The sequence below is a fragment of the Sminthopsis crassicaudata genome, chromosome 6 (genome assembly GCF_048593235.1).
Source record: "Sminthopsis crassicaudata isolate SCR6 chromosome 6, ASM4859323v1, whole genome shotgun sequence".
Lineage (NCBI taxonomy): Eukaryota > Metazoa > Chordata > Mammalia > Dasyuromorphia > Dasyuridae > Sminthopsis > Sminthopsis crassicaudata.
The window spans coordinates 253,280,263-253,296,220 of NC_133622.1; the positions used below are offsets into that span (position 1 = coordinate 253,280,263).

General features: G+C 44.4%; 1 protein-coding gene across 1 annotated transcript; it reads right to left on the bottom strand.

Annotated features, from left to right (window-relative positions):
* Positions 1-3,500: 3,500 nt before the first annotated feature.
* On the bottom strand, positions 3,501-12,968 carry MRGPRD (MAS related GPR family member D). The gene is made up of 2 exons (XM_074273710.1): positions 12,737-12,968; positions 3,501-5,822 (listed from the first exon to the last, which is right to left on the bottom strand). The coding sequence occupies exon 2, from the start codon at positions 5,773-5,775 to the stop codon at positions 4,777-4,779; it is 999 nt and encodes a 332-aa protein (XP_074129811.1). The 5' UTR covers positions 5,776-5,822; positions 12,737-12,968; the 3' UTR covers positions 3,501-4,776.
* Positions 12,969-15,958: the final 2,990 nt, after the last annotated feature.

Below are 15,958 nucleotides of genomic sequence, written 5' to 3' on the forward strand. Positions count from 1 at the left end.
ACAGTTGTGTTGGTGCCTTAGTCACAGGCTTGGTCACCGTCCAGGAACTGAATTGTTGGAAGCTCACGAGGGTAAACGTGCCTTTTGGCAGAGCCCACTGGGAGAAGTTCCCTGGCCCGGGCCGGGCTTGCACGTACTGGGAACGGTGTTTGGTTGTGGGGGAGAGAAGCCCGGCTGGCCCAGCTGCCCAAGGGCCTGACTCCCCTGACCTTTGGCCCATTATTTATTTTCCTCGGCGCAGATGTCTATGGAGTTGGACCCGAATCAGCAGAAGCTGCCAAAGTGATACTTGCAATTCCCAAGTTATGGATGGGATTCTGCTCGGGCACATAAAAGGAATTGTTACGGCCCAGAGAGGGACACAGCTCCGGCCTTATTTGGGAGTGAAACGGCTTCTTTGGAAAGCGGGCCAGCGCCAAGAGCCAGGCCCAGGGCCTCTGGGAGCTCCGATGACGGTGTCGGGAATGCTAAGGCCGAGGGGGCCCTCTTCCCCGGCCCCCACCTGCGCGCCCCGTCCCTGGAGGAGCCGGGATGGTGGATTTGGGATTACAAGGGTCCTGAGACACCAGGCCCTCAGAGCTTCCCTTGTTAGAGGTGAAGCCACTGAGGCTGGATTGGCCGGGGTGATGGAGCTTCCAGGGTGCTGTCCCATGAGGCTTCCCTGGGACCAGGGGCTAGCAGCATTGCCTGCCTTGGTAAAGGGGAAGGCTTTCCAACCCCAGACCAGCGTGAGGCTTGGTGGTTGTGGGGTGGAGCAGGGCTCCTTCCAACTCTGATTTCAGCCCCATGTTCTGTGACTTCCAGAGGTCGCCCCCTGAACCCCAAACTCACCGAGGAGCTCTGAGCTTGCAAAACTGGACAGCCGGCGCACCCTGCTCCCCTCAGACAGAACAGGGCCACGGCTTGTTGGATCAACAAGTGTTCATCTAACCCAGGCTCCGTGTGGGCTCTTCTCTGTGGCCTGGGGAAACGGGGGGATGGGGGCATGCAGGGGGACCCCAGGCTAGGCTAGTCGGGCCTGGAGGGTCCTACCACCAGCGAGTCCTCAGATGAGGGGGAAGCTGGCTCAGAGAAGAAGGCTTGCAGGGGACAAAGGCCAGAACCAGGGCACTGCATGGAAACAAAGCAGAGCAGAACGTTAGGCCGCTGTCTCTGGCTCTTCCCACTGAGCTGAGCTCTGGAGCCCTTGAGACAAGGGAAGAGGGAACCCGGCCAAACGGACAGGCTTTGAGACCAGGGTCTGCCGGTGACCTGTTAGGGTTCTAGCACAGTGCCCGGGCAGGTGCCCACGGATGGTCCAATGCGCCCCGGGGAAGACTTTGAGCCTGAGGCATCAGCGGCCAGAAGGGGGTACTCCCAGGATCCCCTTCCTGCCCCACCACTCTCATCCCTCTCCGGCCCCCAAGCTAACCTCCAAGGCTCCCCATTCCCCACAGGAAGCGGAGGCTCCTTGGCCAGTATAGCCTCCTCCTCTCCCCCGTCCCTTAGTGAGGGTGCTTTGCCTGACCCCTCCCTCTTTGGATCCTCTGCCTCCTTCAAGTTCAAAGCCCCCCTTCTATATGGCATCCTGCCCTTCCCTGGCTTTCGATAGAGGGAGCTCAGCTGGTCCTTGTTGGCTTACGTCTAAAAATGTAAACTTCCTGAGTCACTAAGGAGGCCCCTGGTGTGAAAAGTGGGGACAAGGAAAAGCAGCCTGGAGGAGGAGGCCCCTGGGCCCGGCTTGGAGGGAGCCACAGGTTCTGAAGTGGGGAGGGAGGACAGTCAGGGCATGGGCACCACCTGGGCAAAGGTGTGGCAGGGGGAGATGTGGCCCAGGAAGTTAGCTGGGAAACGGGATGAACGAAACCATGAAACAGGTCAGAAAATCGGGGGCATCCAAGGGTGGTGAGGACCTTTATTCACAGTGAGCAGCTTTTTCAGGGTCTCTATCCCCAGTTATTGGTAATAGTGTATGTGTGTGAATGTGAGTGTATGTGTGAGTGTGTGTGTGTGTGTGTGTGTGTGTGTGAGAGAGAGAGAGTGTGTGTGTGTGTGTGTGTGTGAGTATGTGTGAGTGTGTGTGTGTGAGAGAGAGTGTGTGTGTAAGTGTGTGTGAGAGAGTGTGTGTGTGTGTGTGTGTGTGTGTGTGAGTATGTGTGAGTGTGTGTGTGTGTGAGAGAGAGTGTGTGTGTGTATGTGTGAGTATGTGTGTGTGTGTGTGTGTGTGTGTGTGTGTGTATGTGTGTGGGTGTGTGGGTGTTACATTGGAAAGGGGTTCTCCTTGTCCTGGTGAACTACACCCTGCCATGCACTCGCAGCTCTGGTCCTGGATTTGGGCTTTTCCCCTAAATGTTTGTTGACTGATTCATCATTGGAGAAGGGAGAGGGAGATCCTGTGGAACACTGTGTTCTGCTCTTGGTAAGCGAGGGCGTTCCTCTGGGGAGATCCTCAGCTCTGCCCTCCGTCTGCCTGCCTCCTTGCTGCCTGCACAGGCTTTGCCAGTCTCCCCTGGAGGCATCCTCTGGAGCTTCATCCCAGCCAGAGAACAGGACGGCTCTGTAGGGTGTGGGAGCCCCTGGACTTTAGGGGCAGGGCCCAGATTAGGCACATGGGCCCAAGGGATGCTCAGAGGCTCCTGGGGTTGAGCTGAGTCACCCTGGATTCACCAGTCTTAGGAGTGAGGCCTGGGAAATCCACACCCCCGAGGAGAAGTCCACGTGCAATGAGAATCCTCACAGCCCTACAACCCTCTTCCTCCTTCCTTCCCTCCCTCCCTCCCTCTAGGACAAGAGATTTGGGGTCACTCCTGGGGACCTCGTCTAGAATGCTGGGAGTTCTGTCCTCAGCATAGCCCACGAGAGTCCAAAGTCATTTCTGTACGTGACCTGAGAACCTAGTGGGGGAAAATTCTCAGCATCAGAGGATTTCTCTTCCTCATTTATGTTTAGTTCAGAGGGCAGGGATTCCGTCGAATCACACTTTGATCCTGCTCGTACAGTGAGCCAAAATTGGAGATAAACACCAAAGTTGTGGATGCTTGGTAATGAAAAGGTGGGAGGGAATCATAGCACTAGGAGCTAAGATTTACATAAATAGCATTTTTATGTTTGAGGCATTGTGCTAAGTACTTCACAATTGTTATTTCCTTCTCACAACAACCCTGGGAGGTGGGCGTCATTATAAGCCCCATTTTACAGATAAAGAAACTGAGGTAGACAGAGGTTAAGGGTCACACAGCCAGTGAATGTCTAGGTCACATTAGAACTCAGGTTTTCCTGGCCGTCTTCTATCCACTGTGCCCTAAGCTACCTCTAAGGAGAAAGTTCGTGAGGTTGAACACTCTAGTCTCTCAAAGGACTGTGGGACAATTGATTCTTGTCTATTATCCCACAGTCCTTTGAGAGACTAGAGTGCTCAACTAGACTAGAATCAAATCTACGTGCTTTAAATATTGCCAGTTTAGGGGAATAAGATGTTCTGAGCCAAGTTAGCTGCTCAGGTCACCAGCCCTTGGCTTCCATATATTGGTTCAGTCCCTTCCCAACAAGGGCTGATTAAAGAAAGGGTCATTGCAGTGACTATTGAGCAAAGCTGTTTATTGCAGTAAATCATCCGACAGGAACTGGAGAACTTATTCAGAGGAGAATAGGACAGAAAAATAGTCAAGAGGGAATGAACTCTTCTCAATGACAATCAGCTCAAATCAAGAGAGAGAAACTGAGGTCAACCAAGAGGATGTTGTTGTCTGAGATCTCCAAGGAGAGGACGAGGTCTCCAAGAAAGGCTACAACTCACTTAAAGGAATTTAGGGCTACCTCTACAAGAGTAGGTTTTCTCTGGGTCACAGGCTAATCTTGTCTTCTCCCCAATATCAATCGCCACTGATTAATCAATTTCCAACATTGGAATCAATTTCCCATATTTTAACCAATTAATAGCAATTAGTTTTTTAAAGGTGAAAATGCAGTGCTTTGATCCATAGTCAGTCTTTCTGGGTGTGAGTGGCACTTTCCCACATGGCTATTGGAATTGCCTTTGATCACCCCATGGTTGAAAAGAGCCAAGTCCATCACAGTGGATCGTCACATGACCTTGTTACTGTTTACAATGTTCTCCTGGTTCTGCTCCCTTCACTCACATCAGCTCCTGTCAGTCTCTCCAGGTTTTTCTGAGATCATCCTCCTGATCGTTTCTTCCAGAACAATAATATTCCATAACATTCATATCCCAGAATTCATTCAGCCTTTTCCCAACTGATGGGCATCCACTCAGTTTCCAGTTCCTTGCTGCCACAAACATTTTTGCACACGTGGGTCCTTTCCCCCTTTTCTGATCTCTTTGGGGTACAGACCCAGTAGAGCCCCTGCTGGATCAAGTGCACAGTTTTATAATCCCTTGGGCGTAGTTACAAATTTCTCCCCAGAATCAATTAGCTTTTCACTATTTACTGAGAACATATAGCAATAAACAGAAGTACAAATATTCCCCTGCGACCTCCCAGGACGCACCCTCCCCTATACCCCTTCAGTCCTTGGGCAAAGTGTTCTCAGAGTTAAAGCTACAAATTAGTCCCATATCCTCTGGCCCCAAGTAAATTCACTTCTGAAATCCAGCTGTGTGGCTTGTGGATGCCTTGCTTCATGGCAGGATTAAGTATTTTGGCATTGGGCACTGTGCCGTTGGTCAAGGTGCCAGTCACTCCTTGGGAGCTCGGTACTTCTCAGACGGAGAGTGGGGCACGTAGATCAAGGATCAGGGAAATGCCTGTGGGATGGAGTGGGCACAGGCTGGGGCCGTCAGATGGGCTGGGGATCTCCATATCTGGCAGTTACCCCTGGGAGTTTCTCATTTGTGTCCCCATGTCCATCCTGAGCCCCGTGATGGTCCGATCTCAGCTCCACCATTTCTGTGGGGGATGTCTCTTCATCTCCCAGAGCCCTCACAAGCCTGACCCTGAGGGGCTCCTGAACCCTTTTGTCCCTCTGACTCCCAACCATGAAGTAAATGATGGGGTTGGCTGTGCTGTTCACACAAGAGAATATTTTAGCCACATCAAAGAAAATCATTTTTGGTCTCTCGCTCATTTTGAGCCAGTAAAGAATAAACCAGTGGATTGCAAGGGGGAGGGCACAGATGAGGAACACTAAGATAGTGACCAGGATGATGGTGTAGAGCCTTGCCGGGCGGCGTTTTGGGGAGATCCTCCGGACTTTGATGAACAGGATCAAGCCAGATATACACATCGCCGGGGTGAAGACCCCAAAAATCATAACCACATAAAACAAGTCTACTTTTTGACATGGATTCTTATTTTCCTTTTGGATAACACAGAAACAGATAGCTACCAGATTCTCCAGGATGGCCAGAAGCCACAGTACTGCACACACCAGGGGAGACAGATGCTGGGGACGGTGACATCGGTACCAGATGGGGAAGAGAACAGAGAGGCAGCGCTGAGTGCTGATGGTGGCCAGCAGGCTCAGCCCCAGGGTGTACGCAAGGTACCTTATTCTTTTAAAGGCCTCAGAAATAGTCTGGGACAAGGGACCAAACTCAGGCCTGTTAAGAACATGTGAGAGAGCCATGCAGAAGAGGAAGAGGAAGTCAGCGATGGCCAGGTTAAGAATGTAGATAGAATAGGGGTTCTTCTTTATGCCGAACCTGAGCAACCAGATGATGGTCCCATTCCCTGCCAGGCCACACAGGCACAGCAACACAATGATGGCGACTATTCCCAGAGGGGTCACATTCTCTCCCTCAGTGGAGTTGGTGGTCGCTGCTATTGTCACCATCATTGCTGCCTTGGGAGGCTGGACCGTGAGACGAGGGTTCGAGATCCCTGCTAATGAAAAATAAAAATAAATGAATTCTACCTCCATGTCCTAGGAGACTGGACAAAGCAGTGAGCCCCTAAAAAGTCCCTTAGAAGGGGCAAATCTACTTAAAAATCACAATTTCAAAAAGTTTAATTTTATTTTATTTTCAGTTCTAAGTTCTCTCCTTTTCCTTTCCTCATCCACTGAGAAAGCAAGGGAAAAAAATCCCCATTACAAATAAGTGTAATCATAAACAAATTCTTGTATTAGCTGCATACAAATAAGGAAAAATAAAGAAAGAAAAAGAGGAAGGAGGGAAGAAAAAAAGAAGGAAAGAGGGAAGGAAGAAAGAAAAAGAAAGAATAAAATGTGCTTTAATCTGTTCTCTAGGTCCAACAGCTCTCTTTTGGGAGGTAGGTAGATGGCATGTTCCAGCAGGAGTCGTGGTCAATTAGAAGAACCAAGTCTTTCACAGCAGATCATTGTTAGCAATATTGCTGTTACTGTGTATAATGTTCTCCTGGTTCTAATCATGCATCAGCTCATCCAAGTCTTCTCAAGTTTATTTTTTCTCTGAAGCCATTTTCCTACTGAGTGGATGCCCATCAGCTGGGGAGTGGCTGAAGAAGTTATGGTATATGAAGGTTACGGAATATTATTGTTCTGTAAGAAACGACCAGCAGGAGGATTTCAGAGAGATCTGGGGAGACTGGCAGGAACTGATGCTGAGGGAAATGAGCAGAACCAGGAGATCATTTGTACACGGCGACAAGAAGACTATACGATGATCAATTCTGATGGACCTGGCTCTCTTCAACAATGACATGATTCAGGCCATTTCCAATAATATTGTGATGAAGAGAACCATCTATACCCAGAGAGAGCTGTGGGAACTGAGTGTGGATCACAACATAGCATTTTCACTCATTTTAGTGTTGTTTGCTTGCATTTTGTTTTCTTTCTCATTTTTTTTCCTTTTTGATCTGATTTTTTTTTTGCAGCACAATAATTGTGGAAATATGTATAGAAGAATTGCACATGAGTAACATATATTGGATTACTTCCCATCCAGGGGAGGAGGTGGGGGGAGGAAAGGAAAAAATTTGGAACACAAGGTTTTGCAAAGGTGAATGTTGAATATTATCCATGCGTATGTTATGAAAATAAAAAGTTTTAATTAAAAAAAGAAAAAAACAAATCACCTTCCTTATTATTTCTTAAAACACAATAATCTTACATCACAATCATATATCATAAATTGTTCAACCATTCCCAATTGATGAACATCCCATCAATTTCTAGTTCTTTGTCAACGCAAAAAGACCTTATATATATATATTTTTTTCTATGATCTCTAGAGTTTAGACCTAGTAGTAATATTGCTGAATCAAAGGGTATGAACAGTTTTATATCCATTTAGGTATAGTTCCAAATTATTCTCCAGAATGGTTGGACCAACTTATAGTTCTACCAATAGTACCATAGTGTTCCTATTTTTCCACAATTTCACCAGCATTTGTTATTTTTTTCCCCTGTCATCTTTGTTGATCTAGTGGGTGTGAAATTATTTTAATTTTATTTGATTGTTTAAAACTCAGCTATTTTAATTTACATTTCTCCAACTATCAATAACTTAGAGTATAAGGTTATTGGCAGCTTATATTTCTTTCTCTGAAAACTATCTGTTCTTATCCTTTGATCATTTATCAATTGGGGAAATTGCTCTTATTCTTGTAAATTTGACCCAGTTCCCAATATATGTTAGAAATGTGATCTTTATCAGAAAAACTTGCTGTAATGATTTTCTTTCTCCCAGTTTCGTATTTTTCTTCTAGTTTTAGCTGCAATAATTTTGTTTGTATAAGAATGTTAAAATTTAACCATTTTATTCCTTGTGAACCTCTCTATCTCTTATTTGGTTATAAACTCGTCACCTGTTCATAGATTTGACAGGTCATTTCTTCTAAACACTACTAATTTCCTTATGATGTTGCTCGTTATGTCTAAACCAGGTACCTTTTTGTCCTTATTGTCCTTATTGACCTTATTGTCAAATGTGATGTGAGGTACTGGTCTATAATTAGTTTCTGCCGGACTATTTTCTGATTTTTTCCAGCAGTTTTTGTCAACTAGTGAGTTCTTGTCTCAAAAGCTAGCTGTCAAGCTAGATTACTATGGTCATTTACTACTATATATTATCTAACTAATCTTTTCCACTGATTCACCAGTCTATTTCTTAACCAGTACCAGATTATTTTGATGATTACTGCTGTGTAATTTTTTTCACGAATTCCCTTGATATTCTTGAACTTTTGTTCCTCCAGATAAATTTTGTTATTTTTTTCTAGCTCTATATGTACACAAACACACACACACACACACACACACACACATTTATAGTAATTTGGCACTGAATAAATAAATAAATTTGAGCCATTATATTGGCTCAGCCTACTTATGAGGCTATTCTGAGGTTTGTCTTGCAGGTAGATTCTCAAATATTTTATATTATCTACAATTATTTTAAATGGAATTTCTCTTTCTAGCTCTTCCTGCTGGGTTTTGATGCTGGGTATAGTTATTGCAACTTTGCCGACTGTTGTTAATTGTTTCAACTAGTTTTTCAGTTGATTCTTTAGGATTCTCTAGATAAACTATCAGTTCATTTACAAAAGTAGTAATTTTGTTTCTTTTTTGCCTTTGCTTATTTCTTCCATTTCTTTTGTTCATCTATTTGCTATTGTTAGCATTTCTAATACAATATTGAATAGTAATAGTGATAATGGGCATCCTTCTTGTTTGCCCCTGATTTTATTAAATACTTCTAGTTTATACTCATTACAAGTAACATTTGGGCTTGAATTTAGATAGCTACAATGTGGGGACCTGTGTGGTGCCATGGTGCACAAAGTGCCAGGCCTGGAGCCAAGAAGACTCATCTCCTTGAGTTTAAATCCAACCGCAGACACTTATTTGCTGTGAGAAGCTGGGTAAGTCACTTATTCTTGTTTGCCTCTGTTCCTCATCTGTAAGATGAGTTGTAGAAGGAAATGGCAAACCACTCCATTATCTCTGCCAAGGACAATAAAATATTTCATTTTAAATTAAGCTTTATTTATTCTGCTTTCATGTTATTTTTGTTTAAAAAGAAAACGTATTATATTTATTCGAAAGCTTTTCCTGCATCTCTTGAAATAATCATAGCTTTTGGTGTTTTGCTATTTTGTTATTAATGTGACTTTTGATGTTTTGTTATTTTGTTATTAACGTGACTTTTGGTGTTTTGTTATTTTGTTATATATTTTGCGACTTAGTATTGAACCAGCTCTGAATCCTTTGTATAAACCCAGGCTGGCCAAAGTGTATGATCTTTGTGATATATTGGTGCAATCTCCTTGCTAGTATTTTATTTAATTTTTTGGCATCAACATTGATTAATTTTTAAATTTAATTAAGTTATTAATTAATTTCTATTATCAAGACCACATGTGTATCATAGAAGGAATTTGGATATCTTTGCCTTTTTTTTCCAACCAGTTTATGCTGTATTAGAATCAATTGTTCTTTAAGTGTTTGGTAAAAACATTTGAGCCTGGGAATTTTTCTTTGGGAATTCATTTGTGGCATGCTTAATTTATTTTTCTACTAAGATCATTTAAGTATTCTATTTCCCATCCTGTTGATATTTTTGTAAATATTCACCCATTTTTTTCATTTAGATCATCAGTTTTATTGGCATATGGTTGGGCAAAATAGCTTCTAATAATTGTTTTTATTTTCCCTTTATTGATTGTGAATTCATCTTTTTTGTTTGTTTTTGAGACCAGTAACTTGAGGCCAATAGCCTATATGTTTTATCTTTTTTTTTTTCAAGCCAGCACCCATTTTTATTTATATGTTCAATGGGTTTTTACTTTTAATTTTAATTAACCTTTCTTTTCTTTCAGAATCTCTATGTTAGTGTTTAGTTGGGAGATTTTAATTTGTTGGTTTTCTGGTTTTTTAGTTGCGTGCCCAGTTTGTTGATCTGCTTTTTTGGTTTTTTATTGCTGTATGCTTTTAGAGATTTACATATTTTCCTAGACTGCATCCCATCAATTTTGCATTGTCTTATTGTTGCCATTCATTTTAATAAATGATTGACGATTTCTTTACCCATCCATTCTTTAGGACTGTTATTTCATTTACAATTAATTTTAGTTTTGCTTCCAAGCTTTATTGATTATAACTTTTGTTGCATTATAGTCCAAAAAAAGAAATATTAAATTACTATTTCTGCCTTTCTGCTGTGTGACTCTGGATGAGACAGTCTTTTGGAGCCTCAGTTTCCTTATGTGTAAAATGGGGATGATATTGACTGTCAAAAAACATTCAAGGAACAGTGTGCCAGAATCTTAGTTAAGTACTGAGGATACAAAAAAAGTAAAAGAATTTGCCATTAGGGGAGATAACAAGGGAATAACTATGGGCAGATACGTTTGATGTGGAATAAATAGGAAATATTCCTCAGAAGGAAGGGACTCATATTAATTAGGATTGTAAAGGCTTCTTTGAGAACATGAGATTTTGATAATTTGTTAAATGACTCCGGAATTAGCTTGCTGGTTGTTCTGTCTCTAGCATCTCCTCCCTCCCTCCCACTGCCGGTTTAGCTATTAGTTATTTTCAATGTCATTCCTCTACTCAGTAACCTCCTATGGCTCCCTATCCCCTCCACAACCCAATCTCAGACCCTCCTAACCTGATCTGCCTCCTCACCCTCCCATTTTTCCTGTCTCCTTCCACCTCATACCCAACCCCCCCACTCTTCAATATTCTGTTCTGAGCTCTCCCCCAAGCCTCTGAATTGCTCTCCCTTCTCTTCCTCCTCTCCACTTCCTGGCTTCCCCCAGCTTCCTTCAAGTCCCTGCTAAAATCCCAGCAGAAACTGTCAAAGAAACCTTTCATTGTTATCTCCAGGGCTTAGGACAATACTTGGCACGCAGTGTGTGTTTAATAAAAGTTTCCTGACTGAACCCTGGAGGTGGAGCTGGGGACCGAGCCCATTCCAGACATGGGGAACCAACAGTGAAGATGCTTGAGTCTGGAGATGGAGGGGCATCTTTGAAGAGCAGTAACCTGACCAGTGTAGCTGGGTCACAAAGTATAAGGGGAACGGGGGGGCATACAACACAAAAGAACTAGAAAGAGTTTATGAGATGTGAATAGATGAAAACCTGTTTTATAGAAAGAAATTGTCTATTTTACAGATGAGGAAGCTGAGCCCCAGGGAAAAAGTTGGACTAGAAACAATTTTTAAAATGTCTTCTTCCTCTAATATGACCTTGAAAAAAGGTCTTCATCACTTTTAATAAAGGATGGATTGCTCTTTTATTTGCTCAGCTGGGCTCCCAGTCACCCTACTCCCCCACCCCCAAGAGGCTTTGGCCACTGTTAGGTTTAGCCACTCTTGATTTGTGGGATCTTGAGGGAAAGGCAGCCCCTTGGGCTGGGCTGGGGAGTGGTGATGTCCCATTCTCTGGGATCTCTCTCTCCATGCAGGGGGATTTCTCTAACTTCCCACCTGAGACTCAAAATCCATTATAGTTTCTTTTGATGAGATTAGAACTCAGCATCTGAAATCTGTTACTGACTTCAGGCCAGATTTGGTCCTTTTCTTGTACTGTGGCAAAGCAAAAAGTATTTATTAATCAGTCAGACCCCATTGTGCCTCAGTTTACCTTTTCATAAGTGGGAAGGAGGCTTGTGTACATTTCTTCTCACCAACTCACCTAGGTCTGTCAGCCGGGAGAATTCAGGAGCTTTACATAAAAAGTTCTTAGCCTCCTTAGGGACACACTAATTAGATCAATTGGTTCACACCCTAGGGATTCGATATCCAACTAAATTCCCTTACTCCCCAAGCATTTGGCTGAGGATGGTTTTCCCCACACACTTTCGACAGCTTACTTCCCTCCCTCAAGCGCCCTTCACATAGTGTACCTGACAAATGGAACACACCTTCGGGCCAGTTTCAGTTCAACTCATGGATCATCAGTGTCAGAAGGGTCTTCAGAGAGCTAGTCCCAACTCTTCAGAGATAGCTAGTCCCATCTCTTCAGAGGTAGATAGTCCCAACTCTTCAGAGATAGGTAGTCCCATCTCTTCAGAGATAGCTAGTCCCATCTCTTCAGAGATAGCTAGTCCCATCTCTTCAGAGGTAGATAGTCCCATCTCTTCAGAGACAGCTAGTCCCATCTCTTCAGAGATAAATAGTCCCAACTCTTCAGAGATAGCTAGTCCCAACTCATCAGAGATAGCTAGTCCCATCTCTTCAGAGATAGATAGTCCCATCTCTTCAGAGATAGCTAGTCCCAACTCTTCAGAGATAGCTAGTCCCCTCTCTTCAGAGATAGCTAGTCCCAACTCATCAGAGATAGCTAGTCCCATCTCTTCAGAGATAGATAGTCCCATCTCTTCAGAGATAGCTAGTCCCAACTCATCAGAGATAGCTAGTCCCCTCTCTTCAGAGATAGCTAGTCCCAACTCATCAGAGATAGCTAGTCCCAACTCTTCAGAGATAGCTAGTCCCATCTCTTCAGAGATAACTAGTCCCATCTCTAAAGAACTCCACATGGGACTGGGGCTGACAAACTCTCAGAAGGAGCCCCTTTACATGGTCCATAAGGGACCCCGTGGCCCCTGGATTGATTGAGAAAACCACATATTGATATCATCCGAAGTGTAGTGTAATTTTTTATCTTGTTAAATATTTCCCCATCATGTTTTAATCTACTTCCCTGTGTTTGAGACCTCCGATGTCGCCTTTTTTGATACCACCAATGAGGGAAAACACTGAATCTGTAAAGCTTTCTGGAGCTGGGAAACTCCTAAACAAATTAGCCGAGGGGACGTAAGGAGACGGGAGAAAAGCCAAAGCTATTGAAAGTTGTCCTCTCACCTGAATCTTCCCTGGTCCTTACTGGAGTTGAAAAGAAGAGCCTCCTTGGGGGGGCTGGAGATCCTCAGGAGGGTCTTCACCTTCTGTGTCCTGGAGATGACCGATATCCCAGTCTGGCCAGCGAGGGATGGTGCATCCCTCATCAGTCCAGCAGCCTCTGAAGCCTGGCCCTGATCAGCCTGGGAGGGCAGGCCCTTCAACCCAGGGCAGGGACCACATTTGCCTTTCTTTGTCCAGGATTTATTACTGTGAGAGGCACAGAGTGAGTGGATGTTGATTGACTGAGTGATTGATTCTGTAAACTAGGAAATGGGCTTTACTTTCCAGGGTGGGGAAAAATGAGTTAAATGGACAATGTAATGGAGGGCATCCAAAAAGTCCATCCCAGAGGAGGAGGAGGGGAAGATGCCTTCTGCATTAGGCTTTGGGTGATTACAGGAAACCAGCAAGTCAAGTGTGGCCTAATGGATCAGCTCAGTCCTCACCCCCCCCTGTTCCCTGCCCTCCAGAAGCCAAATGGACAAAGGGGAGCTTTCCTAGCTGGCCGGGAAGCGGGAAAGAGGGCAGCGGCTTCTCCTACCTTTGCTCTTGAGGCCTCTGCTGGAAGGGTCCTTTCCTGAGCGCTCAGAAAGCATCAGAGCATTAGCCCAGGGAGTGGGGCCCAGAGAGGGGGTGATGAGCACAGGTGGTGGAGGAGGAGAGAGCCCGTTCCTGTAACGCTGAAAGATGTAGGGGCTGGGATTTCAGCGACTTAGAAACACTTCCTCCCAAGGCGGGGCACAGTGCTTGGCACATAGTGCTAAATGAATGTTCATTCATTCACTCATTCATTCATGCAGCCGTCCTACCTAAAGTCTCCCAGAACCTGACAGCAATCTCTCTGGCTTAGGTTTTTCTTATATTCCAACCCCAGTTATCATTAATCTTCCCCAAACAATGCAGGGCATATCCATGGCTTCCCCTAGGGCTGCTGTCCCTCAAGCTGGACATTCCCTCTGCTCTCTGGGCTTCCTTTCCCAAGCTGGGTCCGGTATCTAGGAGATCCTTCTCTTGTCTCTTGAAATCTCTGGCTTCCTCCTGGTTTTTGCCTGATTTTTTTCTTTCTGTGATCTTCCCTTGGGTTATCTGACACATGTATCCCCTAGAAAGAATGTCCTCCTGGGCAGACCTTTCCTTTTGTCTAGATTTCCCATCCTCGGTGCTTGGTACATAGTAGGCCCTCAATAAATCATCTGTGAATGAATAAAGTCTAGTTAAAAGACATAGACTCTTACTAACTGAAAGCTCCTTGTGGACAAGGAGGATCTGATTCTTTTTTTTCCCCATTTATTTCTAATACACACAATCATGCTGGGGGGGCATTTAGGTGGTGCAGTGGATAGAGCACCAGCCTTGAATTCAGGAGAACCCAAGTTCAAATCTGGTCTCAGACACTGAACACTTCCTAGCTGTGTGGCCCTGGGCAAGTCACTTAACCCCAGCCTCAGGAAAAAAAAAAAAGAAAGAAAAAAAAAATAGAATCATGCTGGGAAACAAAATCAGAGAGAAAAACCATGGGAGAGAAAAAAAAAAAACCAGGAAAAAGAAGGGAACAGAGCATGTGTTATCTACATTTAATCTCCGTAGTTCTTTTTCTGAACACAGATGACATTTTCTATCCAGTCTATTGGGATTGCCTTGGAGGAGGGTCTAAGCATTTTCTCCAGCCTTCGTCTTCCATGCCTGGAATGCTCTCCCTTCCTCCTCCTCCTCCTCCTTCCAGTCTCTCCTACAAAACACCGTCCCCCATGACTCTCAAAGCCAGTACCTTCCCTCTGCCAATCATTTCCACTTTATTCTGTCTATAGCTTGTTCTGCACAACTGTTTACACTTTTTGCATGTCCTGATGTCTGAGAACCTTGAGACCTGATACGCTAGAACATGCTTGAGTTTTGTGTGTATAAGCAATATACAAACTGTCATTGGAGGTAGCCTAAGGTCTTGTACAGTCAATAAACATTTATTGAGCTGTTAGTTGGTACCTAAGGAATCCTGTGCAGTGGCTTACTGACTTAGTTAAAAATGGGATATTATCTGTGCTTTGTTGCATTTTCTTTATTTCATTAAATATTTCCCAATTGCATTTTAATCTGGTTCCTTCCTACTGCAGTGTTTATGGCCCTAGGCACCTGTAGGCTGTGGTCGGGAACTCTGAGGTTCTAGGATGCATCAGAAGGCAGATTCAAACTGGCTCTTTCTGGTTTTGAGTCCAGCTATACAAAATCAGGCTGCCCCTTACCAATCCTGAAGCATTATATCAATGTCATATATTATTATAATTTCCCCCCACAGCTCTAAGCTCTGACCAAGGAGTGTCTCCATGGAACTAAGGGGAAAATCGAGGGATGTGAGCGATGTTGTGGAACTATCAAGATGTGGTGGCTGATTGGTTGTTGTTGGAGGACCAATGACATCATGAGGCTGAAGACTTTTGTTTCAGGCTTTTGGGGCTGAGGGTGATGATTCCTGGTGTTTTTCTCAGTGCCTTTTTCCCCTTTAAAAAGTATAAAGTCCTACCGCGGAGTCTAGGTGTCTAATTGGATCCATTTGGTAAGAATAGATGGTTGAACTGGACCATTCAGTGTTCGGAGAGGACTTTTTTTGTGTGGGTGTGTGGGTTAGACTTCCAGAGTAAACAGATAATGGCCTACTTCCATCATTTCATTCTCATCTCACCTTGTCCTGAGGATTATCACATTCTTTCTTAGTTACAACTCTAGAAACAAGTCATTCTCTCACCTGCACCTTCTTTGTTTTGTATGATTTAAAAGTTTGAGAGACTGCCCAGGGAAATTTTTAGTTATCTTGGCTAAAAATCCATCCCCTTCAGGCCAAACTGGCCAGGAAGTCAGAAGTCAGGGCAGCAGCTTCTCAAACAATGTAGATTCCCGTCCCGGGAATGCATGGGAATCTCCTCTGGCTGGATTGTGCTCACCAGAATTCTAGTCTCTCAGGCGTAGCCTAGAACCCAGGTGGATGCTGGGAGAGGAAAATCCCTGATTTGGGGGATTTCCCTTCCTCCTTCCTCTGAGTAATATTTGTAAAACGAGCTCTTAACTGGGAGCCTGGTAGATAGTAGATGCTTAATACATGCCTCCTTCCTTCTCTAGCTTTCCCCACCTCTTTCCCCCAACTCCTATCTGTGTAGTGGGGATTGCAATGAGATCCTGGTTAATAGGACT